The sequence below is a fragment of the Anguilla anguilla genome, chromosome 18 (genome assembly GCF_013347855.1).
Source record: "Anguilla anguilla isolate fAngAng1 chromosome 18, fAngAng1.pri, whole genome shotgun sequence".
Lineage (NCBI taxonomy): Eukaryota > Metazoa > Chordata > Actinopteri > Anguilliformes > Anguillidae > Anguilla > Anguilla anguilla.
Window position 1 is genome coordinate 2,992,120 of NC_049218.1, and position 17,412 is coordinate 3,009,531.

Below are 17,412 nucleotides of genomic sequence, written 5' to 3' on the forward strand. Positions count from 1 at the left end.
ACACCGATACAGAAGATACACCACACCACAACACACACACACACACATTCACTCACAGACACACACATACTGATACAGATATTCTACAGTAACACACACATGCACACAAACGCACACTCACACGCTCATCCTCAAAGGTATGCAAATACAACATAATTTGGCACGCACACACACACACACCCACCCACACGCACACCCACACGCACACACACATTCAACCTCTTGCGGCATTCCAGTTCCTATGACAGAGAGATGGCAGCCTGCCAGAGGTCAACAAAGAGAGACGAGCTCAGAATAGTAATTAACATTTGTGTTCTCAGCGCTCAGTGAAGTAACCCCTCCCCAACCCCCCCAACCCCCCCCCCCCCCCAAAGAAAAAATAAAAACACATCTCACACGACTCGTGAGGCCTACGGTCTGTGTCTCCTAACAGAGCGTCCCACACAGACGCTCACAGAGAGACACACTGTTTGCCCCCCCCCCCATCCCCGTTACCTGGATGGCCCGCTATCCCCCCAACCCCCCCCCCCCCCCTTCATTATCGGCCCGTCCAGCCGAAACAAAGCCTTTCACGCCCGTGTCCCGTGCACAGGTCCGGCGGGAAACCTGCGCCCCCAACTCCCCTCCCAGCACAGGAAACAGCGCTTCCTTCATACTGCAGGGAAGAGGAGAGCGGGCGGGGGGGGGGGGGGGGCTGGAGAGGGGGGGGGGGTTCTGACCAGGAACAGAGCGGGCACTGTTTTACATTACACACACAAACAGGGGGAGAGGGAGGGAGCGAGAAAGGGAGGGAGGGAGGGAGGGAGGGAGGGAGGGAATCCCTGCATTCGTCTCCCTCCCAGCCGATCGGCAGGGTTTATGGAGTCTCTGGGTTTGCGGGGAAAATGAAAATCTCTTCACTGGTCGTAGTTCTCCTGACTAGATCTTTCGTCGGAGGTAAGAAAAGCCTTTCTTGTTGTTTTGTGCGTGCGTTTTTTTTTTGGTGGTAAACGAGGTCCTTGGCGGTACTGTCAGGTTTAACAGGACTGGACGGGAAGGCAGGAGTACAACTCAAAAGTTTACAAGTTGTGAAGTTTGATGGTCTGGTGCCCTGTACAAATAAGTTATCAAATTCTCAAACAAACCGAGCAGAAGCGCAGTGTAGTTTAAAAAAAATAAAGGAACAATGCAAGGGTGCGAAACGAATGTGTTTACCCAGCAACAACTGACTGCAACCTGTTGAAAGAGTCACCGAAATATGTTTCTATTTATGACAAATTACACACTTCAAATACTCTATGCTGTCCTTTAAATGACTGACAAAGCCATAGTTGTGGTTTGTATCCCTTGTATAAATAAGCTTCCAAACATTTTGAACTAGTCCATCAACACTCTTGAAACACATGCAAATATATAAAAATACATTTTATACATATCATTTGAAACTGAATGCATAGTTTGGAAACGGCACAGAGTGCACTGAAAACAGTAATGATTTGTTATGTCAAATTCTTAATAATTGCGCTTTTTTGTGATAGTGGCTTGAAGCTCTTCCACCTATAGTCTCCTTTAAGTATGAGATCTGTGTTATTTTGTACATATATATATATATATATATATATATATTTGACTAGCTCTTGTGATGTGGTCATGGTACTGAAAGTCCCCTTAGGGTAATGTAATAAATTCTGCAGAAAGTAAACAAGACACTGCTTCACTTATTTTGGCAACAGACGTTGGTCTTTAAATTTCCTTTTATTGGATTCAACAAAAATATATAAAACAAACCCAGACGAAGACAACAAAAATAGATTCTCTCCACCTGTAGCTTTTCCCGTCCGCTCTGGTGTGAGGTCCCCACGTTCTCCGATCGGACCACAGGTGGGTGGGTAGAAGCAGGTAGAAGGTGAAGAAACAGAGTGTTCGAGCGCAGATGGCTTTTCCATTACCACTGAGGGTTTAGGGACCCCTTCAGCTCGATGATTGCAGTTTATGGCGGCAATTATGCTGCTTAAGTGGTAGATTATTATTATTATGACTATTAGGCGGAGAGTCTGGAAAAAATGAAAACGTCAACAGAACAATTTTAGCGGGCCCCAAGTTCTCAGTGAATTGCAAATAAAACGTGTGTTCTTGTGTCAAAACACAGACCAGGCAGAGCTGAGCTCTCTCAAACTCTGTCAGAATGCAGAATCGCAAATCCAGTTACAGTACGTTACTCATGTTCTTAGCAGCTGGTCCCATTTAGCCTACGGTTCATACTGTAGCTTAAGTTTGACTGTAATGCCTTGATGTATGTTAGCACTTGTGGTGCAAGTCAAGTCAAAGTTTATTTGTATAGCACATTTACAACAACCGCAGTTGACCAAAGTGCTGAACAGACTTAAAATACCAAAAAACGAATATAAAAGTAAATAAAAATAAGAATAAAAGGAAGCAATAAACATAGTAATAAAAGAATTATGGCACAACAGAATATAAAATCAAGGTGACAAGCTCAACTGGAATTGAATGTCGGCGTAACACTTTAACACAGAGATGTGTCTGTAGTGCTGAAGTATTACCACGTGCTGGATTTGAACCCAGCAGCCCCTGTGGTGGTACTCAGACCAGCCCGGCTGATGGTGGCTTTGTCTCTGCAGAAGTCTGCGCGGCCCTGAACGTGACGGTGACCCCGGGGCCGGTCGTCATGTGCCCGGAGGGGTCGAACGTCACCCTGTCCTGCCGAGTGTCCGCGCGGAAGTGGGCCAGCAGCCTGCTGGTGGTGCGCTGGCTGTACGCCCGCCAGCAGGGGGCGCAGGAGCACCTGATCGTCAAGCTGAACATGCGGAAGGGCCAGTTCTACGGGAACTACACGCGGCGCTTCGCCCAGCCCAAGCTGAGGCTGTCGGAGGAGGAGGAGGAGGACGAGGGCAGGGCCTTCAGGCTGCAGGTCCTGCGCGTGTCCCAGGACGACGAGGGGCGCTACGTCTGCAGGGTGCAGGAGATCCGGAAGCACCGCAGCCGCTGGCGGGCGTTCTCCAACGGCACGGCCGCTGCTGAGCTGCGAGGTAACCGTGACGACAACCTGCCCCCTCCAGTCCAGTTCTGGAGGGCCAAAGTGTCTGCAGGTTTAACTCCAGTCCTGGAGGGCCGCAGTGTCTGCAGGTTTAACTCCAGTCCTGGAGGGCCGCTGTGTCTGCAGGTTTAACTCCAGTCCTGGAGGGCCACAGTGTCTGCAGGTTTAACTCCAGTCCAGGAGGGCCGCTGTGTCTGCAGGTTTAACTCCAGTACTGGAGGGCCACAGTGTCTGCAGGTTTAACTCCAGTCCTGGAGGGCCGCTGTGTCTGCAGGTTTAACTCCAGTCCTGGAGGGCCGCTGTGTCTGCAGGTTTAACTCCAGTCCTGGAGGGCCGCAGTGTCTGCAGGTTTAACTCCAGTCCTGGAGGGCCGCAGTGTCTACAGTTTTTGTAGTTTTCAAAAAGCAGCCAGTTCTAGGACTTGTAACAATTGATGACTTAAATGAAGCACTTGAGTGCTGAAACATGTGGGAAAAAACCAGCAGACACTTCAGCCATTGTTAACTGGAGTTTCAGATCCCTGTTCTAAAGCCACCAAGGAATCACATTTCAGGGTAAGGCTACGAGCTCCCTTTAAAGTTGCACAACAGAGACATGCGATGGGTTGGTGTGGGAGGGTTATTGTTCGAGAGGGAGGTCAGAGGAGATGGCCCCCCCCCAGGAGAGCAGCTGACTGCAGGGTTGGCTGGAGGTGTGAGGGCCTGGCGTGGTTTGTGCCCCGGCCGCAGTACAGCTGCTTCCTCTCTCCTCCTCCCCCCCTCCTTTCAAACGGGCCCCTCCCTGCACAAGTGCACAGTTCAGTCTCTCACGTTCTGCTTTTCACCAAAATCCAGCGAAATAGAGGAAAATAAAGCCCAGCCCTTTGGAATGCACAGCGCAATCAGGGACTCCCAGACCTGGTTTCAGTTGCATCCAATCTCTTAATCCGGGGATCTCAAATCTCAAATCCCGCCGGGGTGAAGTGTTTGCTTGTTTTTTGACGTGTTCCTGCACTTAAGTGATTAATTTATGTCACTGATTGGCTAAAGAGTCGGCACACCTTGTTGCCAAAGGCCGAAACATGCGGCTGACTGAAATGAAATCTCAAAAGCCAGCAGAGACCGTGGCCCTCCAGGACTGGAGGTTGACACCCCTGTCTTAATCAGTTAAGGTTGTTGAAAGCAGTGCTGCATTCACAACCGTTGTGTGGAGGCTAGATCTGAGCCCAGCCAATAAGCAGCCCAGCCAATAAGGAGCACAGCCAACGAGCCATCCAACCAATAAGGAGCCCAGCCAATAAAGAGCCCAGCCAGTAAGGAGCCCAACCAATGAGCAGCACAGCCAGTAAGGAGCCCAACCAATGAGCAGCACAGCCAATAAGGAGCCCAACCAATGAGCAGCCCAGCTTTGACAGTTTTGCTACAGAAACTGCACAGACCTCAGACATACTTCCTGATATCTGGGTGCCCTAAAGACAAACCAGGTGTTTGAGTTCCTCCGTAATCTTTTCCTTAAACCAAGGGTGTCCAATTTTTTCCAAAAAGGGCGCAGGTGTTTTGTTGCAGTGCAGACACCTGATTCTACTTATCAAAATCTTGATTGAGTACCATGATTGGTTAATCAATTGAATCAGGTGTCATAGTTCTGGGCTAGAACAAAAATCTGTGACCCTTTTCAGATAAGATTGGACATCTCTGCCTTTAACCTATATGAACACAACGCAGGTTTGGCTCGTTGCCATGGTGCTTCGTCTTTGAGCTGTTCATTTTCCACAAATGGTTAAGCCTCAGTGACCAGGTGTCCACAATTTCAACAATTAGGACTGCACTGATTTCACCTATTAGTCTCTGACATAATCAATAAAAAAGAAAAATTAACATCTTTCTCCGGGATATGTGTGCCATATTGCACATTACGGAAAATTGAAGCATTAGTTCATCTGACTGATTAAAGGTCGAGACGTGGAAATGGTGCATTTATTCTTCATGGTGTGCGTGGCCGTTTCTGACACGCAGTGGCCTTATGAGGGTGACTCCTTCAACAGATATTAAAGGAGGTTATTAAGAGCAATTAACGGCCTGTTACAATTCAGAGGCTGGAATGAAGACCAGTATATGCAGTGGGTCCCAAGAACAGAGCCGGAGCACCCTTGTGATAGAGCGGCGGTTTCCGAAACCTCTCCTTAGATACCCCCAGCCGAATACAGGTATTTGATGTGTTCGATCTCAAGCACACCTGATAGGGGCCTGATTACTTGTATCAGGTGTGTTTGAGGTGAAGCACATCAAATACCTGGATCCTGCTGGGGGTACCCAAGGAGAGGTTTTGGGAACCGTTGTAATAGACAAGTGACAAAGACTTAAGAGGACAAACATCATTTGAAATTGATGTTTCTACAGCTAGTCCACATATTTTAAGTGCAGTACTCTACTGCATACTCTAGCTTATAGTAGTGTATATGTTGTTGGATATGTTTTAAAATGGCACAAGCCTCCTCAGTACTCCTCAGATTCAATGCTGGAGTAGGGCGAAGAGGCACCGTGTCTTTAGGAGGACAGTGTGTGTTCGTCTGCTCTCTCTCCTGCTTCGACAGGAGATGTGGCAGCTATAAGCACAGACACACCCAATACTGGGCATTCCGCACCAGGAGGAAAACAGGGGTAGAATTAAACATAAAAGACAACAGAACACTAGCTAATCAGACAGGACCGTACACCCGCACGCAAATTCCTCAAACATACTGGGCGCTGCACTTGTATTGAACTTGAATGGTAAAAATGGGTCTTTAGTAGTCTGGTGTAAAATCCCTTCCAAGCCAAATGATTTCCTGGCTTGGAAGGGATTGACACCAGACTACCAAAACAGCTGGGGGAGGAGGTCTGAGACGCGGGACAAACGGCATGCGCGCAGCATGGTGGGGGGGGGGGGGGGGGGGGGCGACACACTGCCGGCCCTGTCCGTCACACAGAGAGGGATCAGCGCTCTCGCTTGCTCGCTGTGCGTTTGAGCCAACAGCTGTGTTTTCAGAGGAGGACGGAGGAGAATAAGAGCGGTTCCTCATGCCCAGTGAATGCGTTTTTGGAATCTCGCGGAGCGCGTCGCCAATAGAGACAGAGATGCGTGCTGCAGACTGCAGTATATTGAGCTTCATTGTACATGTTGTATGATTGTAAAATAAAGGAAATGGGAGGAGTACAGAAAAAGAAAGAAAAAATGGGTGCTGGCGATGAGATAAAGGACAAAGAGAAAAAGTTGGAAAAACCCAACATTAGTGTGTATTTCTACAGCAGTAGTCAGAACTACTGGGCTGTAAGACACAGATCATACTGCTCCTCTAAAAAACACATGGGCTCAGTAAACTGTTGCCATTGTTCTTCTTCTGGAACACTCCATTATTACTGGCCCATACGTCTGTTTAACATTGACATCAATATCAATGCATCTGGGTTTAAAATCCTGCCTAATATTTGCGTTTTGTTTGTTCAACGCGGGAGACTAAGTAGAAAAATGTGTCCTGCTAGGTCCGTCTAGCGGAAGTGCATTAACTTCAAACAGAATATACTTTAATAGTCAGACGCGCAGTTAAACCACATCTGTGACTGGGGTACTTGCTCCTTATTAAAAGCAAGCTGGTTCTGCTTGCACTACAAAGGATATTCCAACCATAAAGCGTACATGTTGCAGAGCAGATACCGGAAATGCGTGTTTTTAAAGCACAAAGTAAGAAAATTCAAAAAAGAACCTCAAAGCAAATATATAAGTCAAATAAAACTATGGGGTGAAATTATGTGCGCATAGGAGGCCGAGTTTAGTCAAACAATTATTCAATCCTTTAGACCCCCGGGGGAGGCTGTCTGGTATAGTCCATAGGGCAGCCAACTCTCACCCCATATGAAACCCCCCGTCTGGCTGCGGGTTTGAATACTGAAGTGAATTTACATCAACAACATGTTGAGAGAATTATGTGCACCTAGAACACAATAAACAGTCCATGTGTAATACTGTGCAGGATAGATATTTCATGCATTATAAAGCAATGCAGTCTGCTTCTCTCTGAACAAATATGCATGTGAAAGGTTGAGTGTCCATGCAGTGCTTATTTATAGTCTTTTTTTATTCGCAGACGTGTTTAAGTTCAGCTGAGTAACCACAGAACTTGCATGTGTACAAATGCAATAGCTCAGAAAATCAGCTCCAGCTTGATCTTGTTACGAAGTGCGTAGTCGTAGAGTTTTTTCGGTTCAAGACCCAACTACAAAACCCTGGCGAAAATCAAAATCTTTTCTAAATGCTCCCGTTCGCCCCTTTTCTCTGCAATTTGGAATGGCCAGCCATATTTTATAAGCGTTCATTGCCCTAACCTCTGCTATTGATTTGGGGGAGTGCAGACAAGCATGTGCCCTTCTAAGTACAAGTCGGCTGCCACTTCTCATCACACCATAGCTCCCAAGCCAAGCTGAGGTACGGTATTCAAATTTGTGTCTAGCGCAAGACTGTCCAGTGCTGTGCATGACCAACCAATTCCCATAGGAAAAAAAACATATGAAAACAATTCAAATCTAGGACCCTTCTTCCTGTGTTTTTAAGACGAGTCAGTGCAGTGTGAATCTCACCATTTCAGCATATAATTATGCAAAATATGTGCATTGTTTGGCAAAAGATAGTTTTAAAGCATTAAATAGGGAGGATTTCCCCAGGAAATCCTCTGCACTATTGTTTTACTCAGGTAGCCAAGGAAGGTCAAGCACCTGGTCGTTCTCCTCAAAGATGAATATCTGGCTAGAACTTCAGAACTTTTTTTTAACAGTGCGATCTTTTACCAGCTCAAGGGGCTGCACTCTATAAAGCACCTTTATTACTTCCTTTGATGCCAGGGAGAAAGAGACTCTCTCTCTGCCAACTTATCTTCCGTGAAATGCCTGTTTTTTTCTTTCCTCCTTGACAGTCAATGATTTTAGATAGGACATGGGGAGGATAAACTGGAGCTGATTACTTGAAAATGCGATTTTAGAAAGTTGGTTGGACCCTTCATTCCAACTACGAGTTCTCATTGCCAGAAGGGCAGGTTATGACAGTTGCATAAGCCTAATGACGATACTGCTGCTCCATCCTACCCCTAGATTGATTAATGTCATTAACTGGCCAGAGATCCCACTCATTTGGCACCTTAGGTCTAAATCAGTCCTGCTTAGAGGGGAAGAATGAAAACCAGAAGAGCTACACGCCCCGAGGGCCAGATTTGAGTGTCCCCGGTTGAGAGTTTGCTTCTTGGAAAGGTCTTTGTTCTCATTTAAACTTCATGAAACAGATTTCATTAAGTCCAATTTGCAGAGGGAAACGCTAAATGTCCTTGCCTGGTTTTACTGGAGGCCAATCACCGCAAGCCCTTCCCACAGACCTGACCAGAATGCAAAGCAGGGCTGCCCAACCCCGTTCCTCGAGATCCACCGCCATGTAGGTTCTCTTTTCAACCCTAACAAAGCACACCTCATTCAACAGCTAGAGCAGGGCCACACCTCATTCAACAGCTAGAGCAGGGCTGCCCAACCCTGTTCCTGGAGATCTACTGGCCTGTAGGTTTTCATGGGGCGACATAGCTCAGGAGGTAAGACCGATTGTCTGGCAGTCGGAGGGTTGCCGGTTCAAACCCCGCCCTGGGCGTGTCGAAGTGTCCTTGAGCAAGACACTAAACCCCTAACTGCTCTGGCGAATGAGAGGCATCAATTGTAAAGCGCTTTGGATAAAAGCGCTATATAAATGCAGTCCATTTACCATTTACCATTTCAACCCTAACAAAACACACCTCATTCAACAGCTAGAGCAGGGCTGCCCAACCCTGTTCCTGGAGATCTACCAGCCTGTAGATTTTCATTTCAACCCTAACAAAACACACCTCATTCAACAGCTAGAACAGGGCTGCCCAACCCTGTTCCTGGAGATCTACAGGTACTGCCCTGTAGGTTTTCAACCCTAACTTGGCACACCTGACTCTACTAATTAGCAGCGCAACCAGATCTGTAGCTGTTGAATGAGGTGTGCTTTGTTCGGGGCTGGAGTGAAAAGTAAAAGATCCCAGCTTTAGGGCCTTACCTGTGGCATCCTGAGCCTCGGTCATTGACAGCCACCTGGAGGTTTTGCGGTTTCCGGAAGTACACGCTGGTTGCTGGCTGGAATGCTGATCAACTGAAGAATAAAGATGAGAACCTCGCTCTGGCCGACCCAATACACAGCTCTCCTGTGCAAAATAATGGAAAATAATGTGGTCAGCTGGCTGTAATGACCCATACCAGCTTCTGTCTTCTCTTCCAGTACACACTTTGCAGGCCGCCAACAACAAGGAAGGGATATGGCGGCTGTTTCAAGGTACAGGGCATCTTCTCTCTTTCAATTCGCTGTCTCTGTGTACCATACTGTATGTCAGAATGGGGCAACCCTACAATGTCCAGGTATAATATGGTCTGGTAGACCTTTTGAATTCTGCAAAAAAAAGTAACGGCAAGCACGCACACAGATGGTAAAGAGGAATAAACTGGAGAGTAACTTTTAAAAAAATAATAAACTAAAGAATGAGGAGACTGATTTTTTTAGTCTTAATGGAATACGATAACATATGATAATACTTTGTCTGATTTCTCAGAAATTTGTTTTGCATAATAATCAGCTTTGTTCCACACAATTAGATGAGAAAAACCTAACCAAACCAGATGACCCAAATCCCCCTCTACCCTGCAGCCACGATTACATGCTGCCCATTCTCCTATTTGTGAAACGTACTACTGAATAGCTCTGAAGCTCTGGGTGTCCTAGCCCTCCTCTTTCTTTGGGTTAGCCTATATTTTGAAGGTACATTTTTATTGTCTTTCAAGCGTGTGCTAATCTGTAGTGATTTAGGACCCCTTCAGGATTCGCTGCTCGCAGTTAAGCATCTGGCCCACACTCAGACGCGGCTCCCAGCTGATAGTCTAGAACCACACATTGGCGGCTGTCAACAGCAGCTTGTCTTTGCCCATTTTCAGCCTCATGCCCCCCCCCCCCCCCCCCCACCACCACTACCACCCCCCCCCCCCCTTCACAGAGATAACAGAGCTCATCCTGTTAAGACCTTCGCTCGAGAGCATTGATGGGCCTCAAGATCTGGTACTGAATCTGGATCCTGCCAAACTGCACATGAAGTCATTGGCATAGATGACAGGGAGGGGGACCCACATTTGGGAAATAATGGAATTCCCCCCCCCCCCCCCCCCCCCATTCCCCGTATTAGTTTCCCCCGTCCCCCCGTCCCCAAAACAATCCTAAAGGAAATTTCCTGTTTGTCCCCACCCCCTGTCCCCAAAGTTGAAATGAGATATGAGATCTATGTTCTTGCATGAAGCTTCCTCCAACTCTTACTTGTCTTAACTGTGAGCTGAATTAGTGGACTGGGGTCTAGGGAAGCTGCACATTTATTAGGGGATTGTTCTCATGAGTCATAAATTAACCGCGCTTTGCCTTTCAGACGTTTACCTGTGTGCCCTGCTGCTTTGCTCCATCGGGCTCGTGTGCATGTTCCTGTTCCTGGTAATCACCTCATGCCAGTACCTGCAGAGGAAGCGGAGGTTGAAAGGTAGGTGTCAGGTGAGGTCAGGTGTGCCTTTTAAACTCAGGATGAAGAACTATGAGGAGGGATCCCAGATCAGATCAGAGCTCCGACTCTGAGATGGTTTTTGTGAATATGAGCCCTGGCCTGCCCATAAAAGGGGAAGGCCAAGTTACAGGAAGGAGGGGAAGTTACAGTGGAACAGTATTTATATCCATAAATATAACATGAATCAACATAAAAAATGTTGTAAGAAAAATCTTTTTGTAAAAAAAGTACTAATTACTAATAAAAAAACTGAGATGTTATTTGTCTTGTTCCTTTACAGCCACTTACAATTTGGTCAAGAGCCCTCAGAACAGGTAATTTTCCTTGTACAACGAAAAACCAAATGCGCATATGAATGATCTATCGCAGCCGTGGAGAAGGTTTGGTTCAGGCTTTAGAGAGGGGTGCAGACTGTGACTCATCGGACTAAGAGTGACGGAATGTTGACGGTGGTTCCCATGGCAGCCATCTTTCAGCTTTCCCTCACTGTTCCAGCAGGAGCATCATCAAGTGCTGAGATAAAGAAAAACTGTCAAGGATAACACAAGAAAGCTAAAAAAGCTTATTTCCGTTGTGGTCCTTAAGAAAGGATTTTGGGCCCCATGAAAAGATCTCATATTGGGCCCCACCACCCCAGGCCACCACATCCCTGCACAATTTCAACACTATTTATTGAGGCCCCCTGTCAGTCTAGGCTAGGCCCTTGGAGTCAAAATGAACCTATAATGGGTGAAATGTCAACCATAAGACATTTTGTTTAAATAATTTAAAATGACAATTTAATCATTTGGCAGATGCTTTTAGCAAAAGTTATTTTTAAAAAGTGCGTTTGGACATGGTAAGGAAACACCACTAGATCATGACAAAGGCAAAGTTACAATCAGAAGTGCTACCGACAGTGCGACGGGTAAAATAACGTGCTTTAAAAAACCGGCTTCAACTCACATGAATGTGTTCAGTTGAAAACAATTGAAACAAGAATTCTTCACACAGAAAATCAGACAGTTCTACTTCCTGTTGTTAAGACTAACATAAAACCAAAAGATTTTTTTATTGCTGCTGAGACATTTGCGTTTGTACAAAAATGCAGTTCGGGGGAGACGGTTACCAGTATGATCGGCTCGTCTCCAGGGTTACCGCGGAAACAGACCTCCAAAGATCCACCCAGCGGGATGCCTCCCGACATACCTCTGAAAGGTACGTCAGTTATCACCAACGAAACCTCACAGGCTGCATGTACCGTTTACAATATTGAAAAACAACAGTTTAAAAAAAACAAAATTAATGTACATATTAAATGTTTTTTTTTTTGCATTGATTTCGCGGGTACTCGCAAATACATTTCTTGAGAAGTCATTATTTAATCTCACAAATGTTCTCACCGCGCTCTTTTCGCAAGGCTGTGGGACATTAGAACTAGTCCACTTCTCTCCTCGATCGAGTCATTCAGAATCACCTGCAAGAGATAATGCTCTAGAGCCTGATAACACATACTACCACTCTAAATACAACCGTCTTCCAGAAATAACAGTAGCTTTTAGCTGTCTCAACACAATGTTAGCGAGGCGACGCAACTAAGGTCACGTAACTAACACGTCAGTGTCATCTAAGTGGCAACATGGGCAGAGACACAACGTAATGTCAAGCACTATAACATTACATTGAGCATCTTGAACATGTTTGAATGCACTGTCCAACAACAACCACAACCATATGGGTGATATACATTCATTCTCAAAGGTAGACACACAGATTTCTCTCTGCTTTTCAGTTAAGTCGGTTGCTATCTTGTTATGTTCCACAGCACCAATGGGAGAAAAGATGAGAAGACCAAAACTTTTAAAGGTTCAACCAAGAAAAGTGGTTTTGGTAAGTTTTTAATACAATCATAAATCATATGTTATACTTTGAGAGCACATGCAAAGATAAAAAATAGAAAAATGACAAATACCACATGGTGTCTGAATTATAGTGGGAAATAATAAGATTTAAGTAATCGTATAATTCCTATGCTCAAACCACATTTATACAATTCCAATAATAACAAACCAACCACAGCGAAGCATCAAATTTAAATGTAAAAACATCACATGCATTTACAGTGACTTGCTGTTTACCTTAACAGACTATTCAAAATTTCTATTTATTTTACTCTGGGACAAACAGGAGCTAATTAAACAAAATTAATAAAGTTCAATTATTGAATTAAAAGTGCTTTCTTTATTGTGTTGCTTGTTTTATTAATCATTCTGATATGTTTAATCTTTTTTGCAACAAATTGTATAATATTTACATTTTAAAACCTCTGGTGCTTTTCTTCATATTTTCAATTGAATTATTACAAGCAAGAAATATGCAAGTGGGAAATTATATGGCTTGGTTCAGAGTGCCGTATTGTTTGCAGAAGTTATTGCTGCTAGTCCTCCCATTTATGAAGCCGCTAATTTTATTTTGTTTTATTGCTTTCCAAAACACAATTATTTATTTAGCATGCTTTGTTTTTTTATTACATTACATTTACAGGGAAAGTATCATAAAATAGGTATATGGGGGGGAAAAAAAAAAAAAAACTTCACAGCTCAGTGACCCATCTCAAGGAAACCAATAGCATCGTCAAGCCCAAAACTAATCTGATAATTGGTTGGACGGAAGACTAAAATGCACCAGGTGCGATTCAATTTGTGCTTAATAAAATGAGGCATGTGGCCAATGTGTTGCCAAGGTAGCTGCTCATTAAATTATCGTGTCTTGGAGGAGAGCTGAGGACACCGGGCCCCTGGATGGTCGAGAGTGGCTGTGGCTGCACAGTACGCTCACAGCTGTGTGTTTTTGCGGGTTTTCCTCCAGTTTTTCTCTAAAAATGAGGGGGGGGGGGGGGAGATTCGTTTTAAGACGTCGAAAATGTTTTTACTTCTGGTGGGACATTCAGATTCTCAAAATAAATAAATAAATAAAAATAGGTTTGCACTTTGAGCCGATAAAAAAAAAAGGGGGGGGGGGGGGGGGGGGGGGGGGAAAGCCATGTCCAATTCCATCTGGATGATTTGGAGAGTAGAGACCGTAGAGCACCTGCAGCACAGGTTGGCCTAACAGGGATAAATGAACTGGGGGTGTGGTGAAGGGTTGGTTTGGTTTTTCCAGCTTGGCTGCTTTCTTTGCCCTCAATACAACACTGCACAAAGGCCAGAGCAACTGCCCCTTCTCTCCTGTCTGATGTTCTTGTCTGGGAGATGCAGATTTGCAATATTTCCGCAGGTAAAAGATGTTAAGATGGCCGGCTAGCTACAGAAAGCCATGGAGCCTGTGAGCAGTTTAGTTTGTGTATTTTTTTCTCAGCTGGATATAAACCTTAAGTCGATGATTGATTAATTATTCGTGATTTTTTTATTGTAAGAGCCGCCCCCCCCCCCATGTTAGCTGGGTTTAGGTGTGTTTCTGTGCTTCAGTCATACTACAGGCAGACCTGGAGTTAAATCCACAGAAACTGCAGCCGTACAGAACTGGAGTTAAACCTGCAGACACTGCGGCCCTCCAGGACTGGAGTTAAACCTGCAGACACTGTGGCCCTCCAGGACTGGAGTTAAACCTGCAGACACTGTGGCCCTCCAGGACTGGAGTTAAACCTGCAGACACTGTGGCCCTCCAGGACTGGAGTTAAACCCGCAGACACTGTGGCCCTCCAGGACTGGAGTTAAACCAGCAGACACTGACTCTGCAGGACTGGATGCTGAGATATTTGCCAAGACAGAGGAAGTGCTTGTGACTGGACAGCTTACAGGCCTGATTACAAGCACCTGACGCAGGAGGTCGCAGCTGCTGGGAAGCCGCAAATTCCCTGAATGTTTTTCTCTCCTTGTTCTGCAGCCAAAGATCACAGAGGAGAGCCTGACGTACGCCGAGCTGGAGCTGGTGAAGCCGCAGACCGAGACAAAGACGGCCTGCACAGGAACGGTCTACGCCCAGATCCTCTTTCAGGAAAAGCAAATGTAAATAAAAATGTATTATACGCCGTTTCATGCCAAAAGTGTATTTATAAAGCCGCTTGTGCCATTTTGTTTTCCGTTTTGTGTCAGAAAGGTGTGCCCTAACTGAATATAATGGTGAAGGTTTTCTGTGCGTAACGTACTGAACAAATGGGTTTTCTGTGCTTGATGTACCGAACCAATGTGAATCTTTTTTTTTTTTTGTTTTTGTTCATAATGTTACCCCTCGTACTTTTAGGAGTAGGTTCATCTGCATTTGAAGGAGTACAAGGACTCTGTTTGAAATCACGTTTGCACGTGTACATTGAAGGATACTTTTAAACGTTAATTTTCCTGGACAAAAAAACTGGTTTCCCGGTTTTCAATTATGAGCACTGCCATGTTTGTTCATCACTGTTGTTCATGTCTTCCATATTGATGCTAGAACCATCAACCTAATAAGCCAAGTAAATCAAATAATAAAGTAATATTAACATCCGGTGTGAAGAATTTTAGCGGTCTGCTACCAATAAGGCCCTTCACACACCTGCTAAAAAGTATTAACATGTACATATAATGATATACATACAAAAACATACAATTATATAGAAATAATTGTTCTGTGTGGGGAAAACATCTTATGAATTTAAGGTTTTAGGCACGAGTCTGTAAGGTTTCAAATCATATGCGATCACAAATCTTCATTGTTATGAAAAGCGCCTGTAAAATGTTATGGGTTCCAGATTCATTATCCTTGAACATGTCCGACCATTCGTAAGGGTTAAAAAAAAGCTCAGAAGCTCACTGCTGTTATTACTGATGTTGCATTTGAGGATCTAATAGTGAATTTCATAGAGCATCAACTGTACATTACCAGTCTCAAACCTCCCTACCACCCCCCTTTCCCCAAATCCCCCAACCCCCCACCGAAGCAGCCAGCGTCGCCAGTGACTGTGTTGAACCCGCTAATGGTTACATTTATTAAGAATTAGACTAATTGTAATCATGCTTAATAATTAGCTTTACAGTGCATTATAATTGGGTTAGGCTACAAGATGGTTCTGCCGAGGTGCTATAATTTATTTGATTTAATTATTCGGAGGAGCCCAACAGTTTGACATTTAATATCGTATTAGAAAAAAAAAAAAAAAAAAACCCCCATCGGCGGACGCGTCAAACCCGGGAGCCGCCATTGTCTTTTTAGAAGGTCACCCGCTTCTTCTGCGAGATATATGACGATCATTTTCCACTCTATTAAGCACCGCTACTTAGCGCAATTAGCAGCGCGCGCAGAGGTTAAAGACGCTAGCCTCTCCTCCCCCCCCCCTCCCCCCCCCCCCCCCGCTCCTTCGCCGCGGTCGCCGCCCCGTATTTATCGCCGGCTGCAGCTGCCCTTTTCCTCCCGCACGCGCCCACTCGGAGGAGGCGTCGCGATTGGTCCAGAGAGGCGCGGCGGGGCAGTAACGTCGCCCGTTTTTTTTTTTTGAAGGACGACCTCCCCGGTAAAACGCTAATTACCACTCTGATCCCCGCCTTTCCAGAGGTCCTTCAGACGCTCGGAGGTTAACCTTGTCTCGGATGATGCACCCTTCTTGCTTTTTTTTTGTTTTTTTTTGCGCACATTGTTAGGATGCGCTTATTTTAGCTCAAGAAACAGGCACAAATAAAAGACACTGTTTGAATTCACACAGTCCCACTGAATGGTTTGGGGTAAGCAGACCTCCACCAAATCACTTATATGGTACCCCCCCCCCCTCCACGCTACTGTCAGTATCGCTTGTTGTCCGTAACTTGATCTTCCATCACGCACCCAGTGGTTCCCAAACCTCGCCTTGGGTACCCCTAGGCTGGATCCGGGTACTGTACGAAATGGGTCGGAAGGTTTTGGAAACCACTGATGTATGTGAATGTGAATGGTGCGTCAAATTTGCAATTTGTGAGTCAAAATTGGGATGTGTCTGAAAGTAGTGTCTTTACGACACAGACAAGGGCATGCATGGAGCATCCCATTGATGACATTATTCTAATCACAGTGACGTCCACTAGGGGCGCTGTGCCCTGCTACAGCAAAGACTTCTGTCTGCAGAGCACCCTGTGTCACCTCTACTCGGAGTCCGACCCGACAGAGAACGTTCCGGCAACTTGGGAGCGGACCGTGGCTCCAACTTGGCCGTCTGAAATCGGGGGGAAAGAGGCAGATATTTTCAACAAAAGCACCCCGTAGCACACAGCCCTATCCAGTCCAAAACAAAGGCCACTAGCCGCTGCACGTAGAAGCGTAAAACGAGCTTACCGCGAGGGCTTGGTTTTTATGTCGTTTGCGTTATGGATTCAAGTTGCACTTGCGATCTCCGTCACACGGGCCTGTGCTTCCTTTCTGGAAGGATTCATACGTCTTAATGAGGATAATTAGGGAACGTGGCGCTGGATAGCCGGGAGTGAGGCAGCGATTAGCCCTCTCCCCCGGGAACCAGGTGGAGCGTGCACACAGGGAGTCTCCCCGTTCCCTGTAATCAAACTCCAGCCGCTGCCTGGAGAGGCTACACCAGCAGCACATACACTGGAGAATATCCATAAACACGCACACTGGAGATTTCCCACATAAACCAGACGCTGGAGATTACCCATATAAAACAGATACTAGAGAATACCCATATATGCACATACACTGGAGATTTCCTTTATGCCGGAGATTACCCGTACACACATACACAGGAGATTATCCATATATGCTTATACCAGATATTACCCACATAAACCAGACAATGGAAATTACCCATATATGCACATACGCTGGAGATTACCCATTT

At 45.6% G+C, this 17,412-nt stretch overlaps 1 protein-coding gene across 1 annotated transcript; it reads left to right on the plus strand.

Moving 5' to 3' along the window:
- The first annotated feature begins 817 nt into the window (after window positions 1–817).
- Window positions 818–15,757, plus strand: vstm4a (V-set and transmembrane domain containing 4a). The gene is made up of 8 exons (XM_035399790.1): window positions 818–936; window positions 2,622–3,029; window positions 9,326–9,379; window positions 10,512–10,619; window positions 10,921–10,954; window positions 11,731–11,837; window positions 12,445–12,509; window positions 14,505–15,757. The coding sequence occupies exons 1-8, from the start codon at window positions 885–887 to the stop codon at window positions 14,628–14,630; spliced, it is 954 nt and encodes a 317-aa protein (XP_035255681.1). The 5' UTR covers window positions 818–884; the 3' UTR covers window positions 14,631–15,757.
- The last annotated feature ends 1,655 nt before the right edge of the window (window positions 15,758–17,412 follow it).

Excerpts from the sequence above, each read along its gene's own strand:
- vstm4a (XM_035399790.1), top strand. The coding sequence starts at position 885 with ATGAAAATCTCTTCACTGGTCGTAGTTCTCCTGACTAGATCTTTCGTC. Across the intron at positions 3,030-9,325 it reads GGCCGCTGCTGAGCTGCGAG|TACACACTTTGCAGGCCGCC; the intron begins GTAACCGTGACG and ends CTTCTCTTCCAG. Across the intron at positions 12,510-14,504 it reads AACCAAGAAAAGTGGTTTTG|CCAAAGATCACAGAGGAGAG; the intron begins GTAAGTTTTTAA and ends CTTGTTCTGCAG.